At 45.7% G+C, this 13841-nt stretch overlaps 1 protein-coding gene across 1 annotated transcript in view; it reads right to left on the minus strand.

Moving 5' to 3' along the window:
- BIN3 (bridging integrator 3) overlaps positions 1–12526 on the minus strand; it is a 54233-nt gene extending 41707 nt beyond the window's left edge. Inside the window, exon 1 of the mRNA XM_018563696.1 lies at positions 12438–12526. Coding sequence (XP_018419198.1) covers positions 12438–12445 — 8 coding nt within the window. The 5' untranslated portion in view covers positions 12446–12526. The remainder of the gene's footprint in view (positions 1–12437) is intronic.
- Between the last annotated feature and the right edge of the window lie 1315 nt (positions 12527–13841).

Raw genomic sequence — 13841 nt, forward strand, 5'->3', positions numbered from 1 at the left:
CTCCTGGGTGCCATAGATATCCATGGCAGTTGTCAGCAGGTATAGCGGATCTGTTCATTCATTGTCCGTGGGTAGAATGAAACTGGGAGCGACAAGCTGTATATCACTTCCGGTTTCAGCTCTGTCATTCTCTGGCTGTTGTGGATGAGGAAGAAGCGAATTGAGCACCATTTGAGCTCATTTAGATTCAAAAGAAGTGCAGAGGTGACATTGGGGTTCAAATAGTTTCCTGATGTCTCCTTAAAGTTAAAAGTTTTTTAAGCTATTTTAAATGCTGATGAAATCACTTACAATAGGTTCTGCTTCTTCATGTTCTAAATTTTTAGTTTCCTGCAGAATCAGCTGGTCCCCTTAGCATTGGCCCCGGATATCCTGTTTCAGGTGGCTCCTTTCCCTTGCAGGGCCCTATGGAGCCACCCTTGAGTGTGCTAGTAAACTATGTGTCCCCACAAATACACAAACACAGCAAAGCAAGCCATTCCCCTCCCTCCTTCTCTATGGTAGTAGATGGATGGCTGCTGGAGGCTGTGCTCTCCTTGTGATCTTGTACTGGACAGAAGTTCAGGGAAGCCAAGAGAGTTAGAGTCAGCTGTTCAGAAGCATAATGATAGTATGTGCTTGGGCAAACATTTAAAGAAATACTTTGCAGGACAATGCATATGTGTTTGATCTGGATCCATTAGTGAGAAAAAAAAAGACCGAGAGCGCAATACTACTTTAAAGTGAACCTTTCACCTGCACCAAGCTACCACCGTAGGGGTCTTGTCAGCCCCCTCGTGATAGTAATAACATTACTGGAAAAGCAAAGGTTTAAAATGTTAAAACGTTTAAGTTTTCATTTCTGACCCTGTCCCGATTGTGATAGGGTGTGACTATAGCAAAGTATGGGGCATCTCTACAACGGGGGCATGGCAATAAACTCTTCTCCACTCTACCGTACAGGCCTTTGAAATAAATATAAGGTTTACCCAAAATTACAGAGCTCTCTGTAGGAGCTTGTAGCAAAGTATGACTTATTATAGTTAAGGCGAACTAAAAATAAAATACAAATACAAAAGTTCAGCTTTCAGTTACCAAGATCAGGAAAATGGAATGTTTCAAATGGAACTTGCATCCATCCCTACAGCGCTCATACAAGCATTCATATACGAATTCTAAAGCTTGTCTGGTCAGATGTTGATTGACCCGTCAGAATATTTCTGGGAAGAAAACCAGAGCAAATGGAAAAACCCCACAAAAAACACGGAAAGAACATATGAACTACATGCAGTTTGTGTACCTGGTGGTGTTATTATTATTATTGTACAGGATTTATATAGCGCCAACAGCTTGCGCAGCGCTTAACAAGATAGGAAAGACATACCGTATTTTGCGGTCCATAAGACGCACCGGACCATAGGACGCAGGGAGGTCCGGCGCGCCTTATGGAGCACTCGACAGACTGTAGCTTCTGTCACAGCTTCTATGACAGAAGCTGTGACAGAAGCTGCAGTTAGTGACCGCTGAGACAGGTGGCGCTGTGATTACAGCGCCACGGTCTCAGTGATCACACAGAGCAGACGAAGAAAGTCCGTTCTTCGTCTGCTCTATGGTGATTTCCATCGCCGCCGCTGCTCGGCTTTAATACGAGTGATCTCATTAGATCACTCGTATTAAACGAGCAGTGGCTCCTACTACTCGCCCGGCGCCCGAAACTGCATGTCTCGGACGTCGAGATTCGCTCCATAAGCAGCGTCGGGATTCGCTCCATGGGGGGAAAAAAGTGCGTCTTATGGAGCGAAAAATACGGTAATTACAATACAATTCAAGACAAGATGGTAAGGAGAGCCCTGCCCCTGAGGGTTTACAATCTAAGTGGGAGGGGTCAGTGATACATGAGGAGGTAGCTGTGTGGGGATGAATTGTTTGAGCACGTGATGGTTGAGTGGTTAGGTTGAGGTGGGATAGGCTTCCCTGAAGAGATGAGTCTCAAGGGATCGCCTAAAGGCAGTCAGAATGGGAGATAGACAGGCAGGTTGGGGTAAGGAGTTCCAACGTATGGGAGAGACTCTAGAGAAGTCCTGGAGGCGAGCATGGGAGGAGTTGACAAGGAAGCTAGAGAGCAAGAGGTGTGAAGTCTCAGGACTCATTGCTACAAGGAAAGAATACCAACCACTTAGGTTCTTCTCAATGCAGACACAGAGGGTTAAGTTGTATGACCAGCCAACACTTTATGTAGTTTTGGAAAAAGTGGGTAAGGCATGGCATCCTTTATAGGTTTTTACTGCTATTCAGGGCTCTGTTAGGCACCTTTCAAACGGGCACTGTCCATTCTGATCAATATGAGTTCCATGAACAGATTCCCAGCTGATCAAAGCAGAACGGAACAGATGTCACTCTGGTGCCATACGTATCCGTTCAGTTTTTTCCTCCATCTTGCAATGGGGGAAAAACTGAGCTCTACGGACCCATGTTAGGTCTATGGGAAGTCGGATATAAGTGAAGATGTGTCTGTTTACATCAGATTACCTCCAATAAGTCACCATCAGTTCCGCCAAACTCTGATCCATTTTTTTTTTTTCAGAACCTAGACGGGAGTGGGGAGTAATTGGATGTAAATGGACCCATGTCCATTGAGATCTGGCTGCCCAAAGAGTAACATTAGGCTTCCGATCAGATCCGTCTGAAAAACTGACCTTATCGAACCACCCTTAGGCTTAAGGGTAAATATGCTTTTAATAACAGGCGCGTGCGTATTAGATTCCGTGCACGCAAACGTCAGCTCGTTACGCATGCTGTTACACACGCACGTTCAGTGACGTCTGGTCCACTATAAAGTCAGTGTGAGTCCTGAATCCATTGCCGACTGGTCTCAGCTGTATCCTGCTTCTTGTTTCCTGTCTCCTGAACCTGCTGCTTGGCTTCCTGAGTTCGGACCCAGTTCCATCCTTGACTCTGCTTCTGATTACCGACTTGGCACTTCTACCCGGCAACTGGCTTCCATGTGTTCGATCCAGGCTTGTGACCCCGACTACTCTGTGTTTCTCGATTTGGCACCTTATCCTTGCAAGTGTTTTGCAGTGAATGACCCTGGCTTGTGACCTCGACTACGTTACTGATTCACCTGTGGCATCCACTGGGCTTTCCTGCTTGGACTCTGTGCCGTGTCTCATCAAGTCCACTCCAGCCCATTACCCCACGTTGCTGCCCAGCCTGTGGCCTAGTCTCTGCCATTACCGTACTCAGGTCAACGCACTCAAATTCAGAAGCCGTGTTTACCAACGCAGCGGCACTCGTGCGTCCCCGAGTCCCCACTCCTCCTGTTAGCTCATGGGGAGTTGGACTAGTGGCGCAAGGGTAGCCCTCTGGTCAGCTCAGTCTCCACCCAGGTACGTGACACACCCTATTGAAAGGAGCGTTAGAGAAATGTTTCCTTACTTTTCCAGACACCAACAGCAAAAAAAAAACAGGAGTTGTAGCCTTCGTCTCGGCTGAGACTGTTGTCACCAGGATAGGAAGTGAGGAGAAATCTCTCTAATGGAGCTGAGGACAGCACAGGAAGAACATGCAAAACTTCATGCAGATAGTGTCCTAGCTGGGATTTGAATTGAGGATCTCAGTGCTACAAGGCGGAAATGCTAAACAATAAGCCACTGTGATACCCTATAATATTTCACTTTTCTATCTAAACCCCAGTTGCTATAATATAAAAGCACTCTCTAGGGATTGCGAAGGGTTAATATTCTGACAAACAATGTATGTGTCACTCATTAATGCGAGCTTTACACAGCTATCCACACCTGTCAATCACCAGATCACAATGATACGTTTCTAATACAATCCGGAGAGAATGGGCAGGCGTCACCACATACTACAGTCTATAGACAATAAAAGATTCACACAAGCAGGAGCGGTGAGCTAAAGATCAGAGTAAGAACCACTATGTCACCTCCCCCCATCCCCATTTGTGGGTGGGTTGACTCCATGCAACTGGGGGTTGAATGTGCATATGATTGATTGGCATGAGCGTGCACCATGCGGTAGCGCGTGCTTGCTCGCGCATTTTACACATTATTACGCAACATCCGAGGCGCGGCGGGCGTGCTCCATGTGCGCATGGCTACTTCCTGGAGGGGGTTATTTAGGAAGGGCCAGACATAGCCATGGTTTATAGCCCTAGCTCAGACCAATGTGTTTGCTGATCCTCATTACTTGGCTTGGCTAAGTGGAGACCAGGTTTGCAATGAATCATTTAGCTTTATACTATCTAGCTTATGGAGAGTTGCCTAGTAAGTAGGGATGCACTGGCACTAGTATTGGTGCCGATACAGAGTATTTGGGCGAGTACTCGTACTCGCCCAAATGCTCCAATAGCTTTCACGATACTGGAACTTCTGGTCAGAGGGAGATTTCCTCTGACCGGCAGTGACGCGAGGGAGCGTGAAGTCGGGAAGCTGGCTCCATGCTGTTTGGCCGGCTCGATGCCGATTGGCCGGGAAGCCGGCTTCCCAGCCAATCGGTGTCGAGCCGGGTAAACAAATCTGATACTATGGCGACACGACACCCCCCCCCCGCAGAAAAATAATTACCCTCACATGGATCTATGTGAGGGGAATGAGTTGTCTGCAGGTTGGGGGTCGTGTCACCATATTGTCAGATTTGTTTGGCCAGCCTTGGTGTGGATTGGCTGGGAAGCCGGCTTCTCGGCCAATCAGCATAGAGGCGGCCAAACAGAATGGAGTCGGCTTCCCAGGCAATCAAGAAGCTGGGCGGTGGGTAATGACACACCGCCTAGCTTCCTGATTGCCCGTCTCTATGCTACCGGAAGTACCAGTATCGGTATTCAGTATCGCGTGTACTGAAATATAAATATCAGTACTCGTACTCGATACCGAAAAACCGATGACTGGAGGTAGACGGAGGGTGCAGATGGAGGATGGCCTGCCCCTGGATGCATATGTATGTAAATGTATATGACAATTATGTATTACGCTTGCACGTGTATGTACCTGTAATTATGCATCACACATGGTAATTTACGCTGATTTATGGTTTGATATGAATACATTAAATCTTTAATAGATGTATCACCAAATACAGTGAAGTCTAATGAAGCAGATTTTATTCTGTGAAAGGCGTCACCACCACTACTAATTGTCTTGGGCTGTGATAAAGTACCAGCTCTAGCTCCTACCTTGGATACCTATATTTATAGGACTGGAGAACGTGTAATATGTACCATGGACTTCAAAACTCTCTCTATATATATCCACAAGGATGATATGATGTTGGTAGAAGTAAATTAAAGGAGAACTATGGGGTCAGGTCTTTTCCCCATAGTTCTCCTAAGGGTAATGGGAGGACACAAACTAGCGTCCTCCCGTCACCCAAAGCTAAGTAAATTGCGAGCTGCAGCTCACGGTATGCTGAGACGCTGCAGCCGGGACGGATCCCGACATTACTGTTTGGATCCGCCCAGCTGCGTGAGTGACAGCTGCCTCTGCCTATCTAGAGGCAGAGTCAGCTGTACCCGCCTCCTCCCCCGTCCGTTCCGCCAGTCAGCGCTGGAGGATCGGAGCGGGGAGGGGATCCCTGCAGGGAGCCGTGAGTGACAGTCATCATTCTGTCTGCAGGGTAAGATCGAGAAGTGAGCGAGCGACGCTATGTGTTCGCTCACTTCCCGATCTATTGAGCCGACGTGTGATGGTATCATTGTCACAGGTCGGCTAGAACTATGAGGATGAGTGACTTTCACTCATAGTTCTCCTTTAAGCTGGGTTATTTTTCTACATGTTGATTTTATGACTGACTTTTTAGATTGTTACTAATAAAGATTTATACATTTTAATAGATTGTTGTATATGGTGCTTGTTACACCGTAAAAATCCCTACATATCGCCTACAATGTAGTTGTTTGTGGGTGTCCCCTTTACCTAGCAGGCTGTAAAGGAGACACCTGTGCATGCACACTCCGGGCTGGGACCTGAGCTAAGTGTGTTCATTGAAGCAGACAAAATCTGGAGCAGCTGTGCACGGCAACCAATCAGCTTCTCTCTTTCATTTTCAAATCTCAACTGAACAAATTGAAGAGAGAAGCTGATTGGTTGCCATGAGTAACTGCTCCAGATTCTGTCTGCTCCAGTTTTGATAAATTCCCCTCACAGTACCCTGGTCAAAACGCCAGAAAAACGCCTCTTCAGGTCCCTTTCACACGAGCGTTCAGGTTGTCAAGTTTTCAGCCCTCTGTTTGCAGATGAAAAACAGACAACAATGCATCTCTATGGCAGTGCGGATGAAAACCATCAGTTTACATCAGGAAACATCAGTGTCAGTAGAGGTCCACAATTTGAGATGGATCAGCTCTCAGTTTTGACTGACCGGGACTTATGTAACCTGATGATCAGTTTACATCAGTTCAGGTTACGTCCGTTTATTGGGACTGATGTCATAATACAGCATGGCAAGCTCAATGCATGCCGGGGTAAAGCAAAGAATCATGGGAATTTGCCATTGAACAAAGTCCAAAACTGATGTAAACTGAAGTGATGGCGCATGTGCAAACTGATGTAAATCGATTCAGTTTTCATCAGGTTTTTGTACCCATGAACATTGACAGAACCGATGACGCCCGTGTGAAAGGGGCCTTATATTTGTTATATAATGTAGAGCTGCAGCTAACGATTATTTTCAAAATCGATTAGTTAGCCGATTATTAAGTTCGATTAATCGGTTAATCGGATAGAAAATAAAATACATTTTTAAAAATGGCTCCGGTGATGGGACTACTAGTTTGTATTGAGATTGCAGTCCATCACAGGAGCAAGCTTGGAGCGGTGGAAGTAAAAAAGAAAAAAAAGATAGTGTGGTGTGCAATATAGTGAAATGAAAAGTGTAAAATTATATAGCAATGAATGCAGAATGGCACCTGCTATAGAGGACTACAAATCCCAGCAATAGTACAGCGCAATGCAGAATACCACCAGCTATATAGGAATACAACAAATCTCAGCAATACATTATACATACAGTGTATAATGTATTGCTGGGATTTGTAGTCCTCTATAGCTGATGTTACATTGGTCTGTATAATATACTGCACAATTGACCATCAACTATAGAGGAATACAAATCCCACTATCCCAGCCATAGATGATAGAGCACCATGTGGGGAAAGTGCAGGCTTACCTGAGCAGTCTTCCAGCAACCAGTTTTTGAGATGGGGCCTGTCTATCGGCGGCTGTCATCCGCCCACACCTGCTCCTCCTTACTTCTCCCTGCGTCCCTGTGCCGACCGTGGATTTGGGCGGGCAGTGAGCGTGAGGCAGGGAGGAGGCGTGGCGTGTGGAGCATGGATGCGGGCGGGTCTGAGGTGGGGAGGAGGTGTGGCACGCAGCGTGTGTGGAGCCGTGAACAGGGGCAACCAATCGGAAGCCGATTAATCGATGATTGAAATAGTTGACAACTTTTTCAATAATCGATTATAATCGATTATGTCGATTAGTTGTTGCAGCCCTAATATAATGATCAACTAACATCAATAAGGCCCCCTTCACACGGGCCGATCAGGAGTGAATCTGTCAACAGATCCTCTCCTGATCAGAGCAGCACAGGTCGGATTTGTCACCTTTTTTGCGATGGAGGAAAAGCTGAAAGTGCCGGATCCCATGCAAGACACATTAGGATGCATTTTGGGTCCGGAAACAATCTGGCCTGGTCAGGAGATGATCTGGAGGTGGTGTGAATGGGCCCTGGAGCCGGACTTTTTTCCTTCTGGGAGATGAATCTTCTGAGAACCAGAATGAAATGATATATACACGGAAACAATATCATGGAAGAAGAACTAATCTGGAAAGTTTGAAGATCCACCTGAGGCCTGAGCTTCCATGACTTTATTTAGACCATGCAAAAGGGCAACTTCCACAGGAGGAAAAAAAAAAAAAAAAGACTAGAAGGTGATTCAAATACAAGATTAAAAGGGATGCAACATGGGAGTTGAAATGCTGAAAACTGTCCTAAAATGAAGAGCTGAAAACTGAAAAAAGGAGAGCTTCTTCTGGACCTCGGATTGCTAATTGGAGAAAATGCTGCAAATTGAGATGGATGGGAATGTGCAAAAATCTAACCCCCATTTCGAATGTTGCCATAAAGCAATATGAAAAAAAAAAAAATAGGAAACATTTATCAATTCTGTCACACAGCAAAGCCATGCTGAACAGGGGCAGTGAGAAAGACTGAGACAAACTGAGACTGAGGATTCAGGTTGATTCATAATTCCTACCTCAGCTGCTCTTGAGAAACCTTGCACCAAAATGAAGCCCAATCCTTACCACTTAGGCTCTGTTCACACCTAGGCGTATCGAATATACGCGTTTGTCGCGCGTTTCTACCGAGATGCGCGGTAAAAAACACGCGACAAACGCGTGTTTCCGAGGGCTACTTGGCTGTATGCCAATGGAAACGTGCGACAAAAACGCCGCAAAGAAGCTCCTGTACCTTTTCAGGCGTAGGCCGTTTTGTAGCGCGTTCAGACGGGCTGAAATACGGCAAGGTGTGAACCATACCCATAGAAAACAATGAGATTTTCATGTTTGAGCGTTTTGTAGAGCGTTCGTAGAGCGTTGAACGCGCTAAAAAACGTACAGGTGTGAACCAGGCCTCAGTAATTGTTATTCACTTACTTTTTTAAATATCCCCGAATGTCTTTTGTGCAAAAAACTGTTTTCATGCAATGGATGGATTGGTTTAGGATTTTGAGGTAGAGAAATCAAACTCCTGAATACAAAAGAGCGGGAAACAAAAGTGGACCAAAATCTATTAGGGCAACACATACATAGCCCACCTTGAGTGCATGAAGAATGAATGGGCAAGTGGAAATCTTTTACCAGTGAGGGAAATGAATGCCCCTAATCAGGGATGTACCAATACCGTTTTGTTGGTATCAACTACGAGTACCGATATTTACATTTACTGGTACTTCCGACAGCAAAGAGCCGGCATCCCGGGCTTCTTGATTGCCCAGGAAGCCGACTCTATTCTCTTTGGCCGGCTCGATGCTGTTTGGCTGGGAAGCCGGCTGAATAGCATGGAGCTAGCTTCCCGGCTCCATGTTCACTCGTGGCACTGCTGGTCGGAGGAAATCTCCCTCTGACCGGAAGTTACAGTAACAGGAAAGGTATCGGAGCATTCGAACTCGGCCAAATACTCGGTATCGGCACTGATACCAATACTAGTAACGGTGCATCCCTACCCCTAATCTCCCCCAACTGGAATGATGGTGTCACTCAGATTCACCAGCCTGTTCCTGCATCAGAGCCAACCACTACTCTTCCTGAGGAAGTGCCCACATTAGAGCCATGAAAGACATAGAGGGTGTACCACCCCTATATTTTGTGTCCATTACAGTTGTTGCTGCCATATAAGCTGCTTCAAACATCAAAAATTGATCATTTCAGGGCGCCTCTGAAGATCCCTTTTCTCTCTTTTTGGGGCTTGTGTACTCTTTTACATTGCAGATCAGGTTCCACAGCACTGGGACTTCTGAGCCTCATCCCCAACAAGCATCAAGTGTGACCAGACCTGTGTGCTGACAGACGCAAGCTTCTTCTTCTGGTTTCTTAGTTTTATTTTCGGGCATCTTGCAATCCAACTGATGCGAGTACCAGGCCCCTAGTCAATTTTTTCATCACCTATTGTGATCTCCCTTCGAATATTAAAAAGGAGAATTATGAGGCAAGTGATTTTCACTCAGCTCTATAATCTGAGTCGACCTGTAACAATGAAACTGTCACAGGTCGGTTCAGTAGATCAGGAAATGAGCTAACGCATAGCGTCGCTCGCTCACTTCTCGATCTATCCGCGAAGAGAGCCGTGACTGTCACTCATGGCTCCCTGCAGGGATTCCCCCCCCTCCCCTGTCTGATCCACCAGCGCTGACTGGCGGAACGGACGGGGGAGGGGGCGGGTACAGCTGGCTCTGTCTCTAGATAGGCAGAGCCAGCTGTCAGTCACGCAGCTGGGTGGCTCCAGACGGAATTTTCGGGATCCGTTCCGGCTGCGGCGTCTCAGTATACCGTGAGCTGTAGCTCGCGGTATACTGAGCTTTGGGTGACGGGAGAACGCTAGTTTGTGTCCTCCCGTTACCCTTAGGAGAACTATGGGGAAAAGTCCTGACCCCATAGTTCTCCTTTAACCTACCACACACAGATCTTTCCCAGTACTTCTTACCCTCTCTTTGGCACACCAGTATTTTTGGAGATTCTTCTTCTACCATAACCTTAAAGGGAATGCCACATACATTAAATTAAGGGCTCATTCACACCAGAACGTTGTACCAATTGCATGTTACTAAGCGCACACTACTGCACAATGGACCTAGCGCACAGTACCGTGCACTAGGTGCAGTGTGTTGCCATTCTTTTAAATGGCACCAATGCAACTCCTAGCAGCCATGCAGGCCCTTAGAAAATGGCTTAACCGGCCACATCTTTAACTAAATCACTCTACAGCATCAAGCACAGAGTAAGAGACACTGTCCTCCAAATAGAAAACCAGCATGCCACCGTTTGATTATGTCGTTTGTAGAAACCATTTTCTTCAATAATAATGGCCTACAATCTCAATACAAATTAGTAAACTAAACATGTGGTTGCAGTCCATCCCGGGAGCAAGCTTGGAGCGGTGACTACTTTACAACACACACACACAGGGACCATGGGGAACATAAGTAGCCCCCCTCCAGAAGGAAGGACAGTGTCGGCACCAATTCAGAGGATTTGAGGATCTACAGCCGAGTGATACACAAATAAGATACATTGTTGTTCATAGTTAAAGCATAACTTTACACTCAAAAATCTAATTCTACCAATGCATCCCCCTATGTGTGATGATTAATAGGGATGCACCGAAATGGAACTTTGAGACCGAAACCGAAAATAAAAAATGTGTCAGTCCGAAACCGAAACTGATTTTTTTCCCCATTCTTTTAAAAAAAAATGTGAATTAATTTTTCAACTATTTTATATTTATTTTTAATTTATTTTACTGTTGGGGGCTCTGGGGAAATATTGGGGGTCAAACAGACTCCTGATATTTCCCTTTTAAAATAGAAAAAGAGATTGAGGACACAGAGTTCTCAATCTCTTTTTCTGCAGCCCCTGTTATAAATGAATAAGAATCCTCTATACTGAGTGTTCCTATTCATTCATAACGAATGAACAAGAAGTGATGTAGATCACTTCACATTTATTCATAACTGGACATAGTAAGCTCACTATGTCCAGTCATTTACAAACATTCAGCGATCAGCTGATCGTGAGTGTTTGTATACCGCTTTCCGTCCTGAATCGGCTATCACAGGAGGGGGCGGGAGGTGGGGGAGGAGAGCTCAACCTCCTGTGACAGCTCACGGCGTTCTCCTCCACTCACTGCTCTCCATCCTGTCACCGGAGGCGGAGCTCTCCTACCCCACCGACAGAGCACTGGTACTGACCATGTTTTTGGGTGACTCCATTCCCTTGCAGTGTCCTATGGGTCCAACCTTGTGTGTACAAAACACATAGACACATCCCAGCAATCCTCACTGGCTCCCAATTGCCCAACGAATAAAATTCAAAATACTAACAACATACAAAGCCATCTACAACTCAACCCCAAACTACATCAATGACCTCATCTCAAAATATCACCCAAACCGTCCTCTACACTCCCCTCAAGACCTCCTGCTCTCTAATTACCGCCTCCTATGCTCGTCTCCAGGACTTCTCCAGAGTGTCCCCCGTCCTCTGGAACTCCTTACCCCAATCTGTCCGCTTATCTCCTACACTGCCCACCTTTAGGCGAGCCTCACAAACCCATCTCTTCAGGGAAGCCCATCCCACCTCAACCTCACTGCCTTTTACTTCTTCCAATAACTCAATCTAAACAATTATTACATTGTATATCACATGTCCCTCCTACTAGATTGTAAGCTCTCAGGTCCCTCCTAACACTATTGTACTGTAACTGTACTGTCTCCTCCATTTTGTAAAGCGCTGCGCAAATTGTTGGCGCTATATAAATCCTGTATAATAATAATTATGGCTGTAAGTACAAAAATGTAAAGAAATACTTTGCTGGGCCATGGAAATTTGTCTGATCTGGATTCATAATTGAAGAAAAGTTTGACAGTTTAATAGGACTTTAGTTGATAATGAATGGCTTGCTTACAATCATTCGTACCTAGATTGTCACATGTATGGCTGCCATAGCTACAGCCGATTTACAAAAACATCCTGACAAGGATAATGCGAAGCAATGACACTTCCAGAGACAAGTCCCCGGAGTCTGGTACTGTCCAGGAACATGAGAGACAACTAGTAGCCCCTGCAACAGGTCCTGTACAGAGTGAACAGCACGCCTCAGAGGAAACCATGATACACAGGAAGCTGTAGAAGGGAACGGGAAGCTCGGTGCCCACTCACCAACTCATCTTCCCCGGCCCGTCCTCTGCTCTCTCCGCTCTCGGTGTTTTCCTCCTCCGTCTTCCGGGTATCCGTCCCAAGACAGGAAGTTTACATTCCTCACATCGCCTGTCCGGAAGTGACGACGTCGAGGGGCGTGGCTAGGCACTCGTAGGTCTTCGTAAGGAGCGCTGTAGAGTTTCCATGGGAACCGCGTTGAGCCGTACTGCGCATGCTCAGGGAAATTGGCGGCAACTTGGTGCTGTGAAGGAGAGGGGTGTGAGAGAGTTTGAGGAGACCTTCCACAGAAGATGGTTCCCGTGTATAAAAGAGCTGGCATATAGAAGCTGCAATACTTAGATGGTTAACAGTGGTATGATATAGCTATATGTATATGAAAATAACTTCTTAGTGAATTGCGTTTAAAGTAACATTTCATAATTTACAAAGTTGTCAAAATTTCCACAAATTTGTTTTTTCTTTGTGCGTCCAGCAAGCAATTGTAGGCCGAGAATATAATTTAATCGTCTGTATACCTGGCCTGTGTATACCCCTCCATGACCAGGCTGTGTTACTCCGTCACGCATCATCATACACAAATACATTGCTCCAGTTTTGATAAATTCCCCCCATAACAGAATCTGGAGCAGTTGCCCATGGCAACCAATCAGCATCTCTCTCTTTAGTTTGCTCAGGTAAGATTTGAAAATGAGACAGAGAAGCTGATTGGCTGCAATGCAAATCTGCTCCAGATTTTGTCTTCTCCAGTTTTGATAAATTCCCCCCCACCCCCATTGTATATCAAGTTTTAATCAACTTTTGGTGATATATAATCATCTCTGTGTTTATTTTTTTGACTAAAAAAAAGACCAAAAATATATCTTGATAAAACATAGAAATGCTGCAAACTCCTCCGAAATGACCCTGTTTTGGAAAGTGATATCAATTTTGGCACCTTTTTTTGAAAATGAGGAAACATGTCGGTATTGAGGGGGATAAGACATGGAGCTTGGCAATGGTGCATTAAACACATTGAGGGGAATTTATCAGATTTTGGAGCAGTTTCCCACGGCAACCAATCAGCTTCTCTCTTTCATTTTCAAAGCTTAGCTGAACAAACTGAAGAGAAAAGCTGATTGGTTGCCTTTGGAAACTGCTCCAGATTCTGTCTGCTCCGGTTTTGATCAATTCCTCCCACCATTGTACAGGTCATACACAGGAAGGATGTAGATGAAGAGGTTGATGTGCGCATTAACCTCCTTGGCTGTAATCCTGAGTGTGGCTCGGGGTTAATTTTCAGTACCATAAGCGGTAACCCCGAGCCACACTCAGGATTACAGCGGTTAAATGATCCATAGTACAGCTATTGCTGGGTAGGATCGCTGCATCGCGTCTCGGTGCTCAGCTTGTGGGAGGCGCTCACAA

The sequence above is a fragment of the Nanorana parkeri genome, unplaced genomic scaffold, assembly GCF_000935625.1.
Source record: "Nanorana parkeri isolate BGI_ZX_2015 unplaced genomic scaffold, ASM93562v1 scaffold686, whole genome shotgun sequence".
Classification (NCBI taxonomy): Eukaryota; Metazoa; Chordata; class Amphibia; order Anura; family Dicroglossidae; genus Nanorana; species Nanorana parkeri.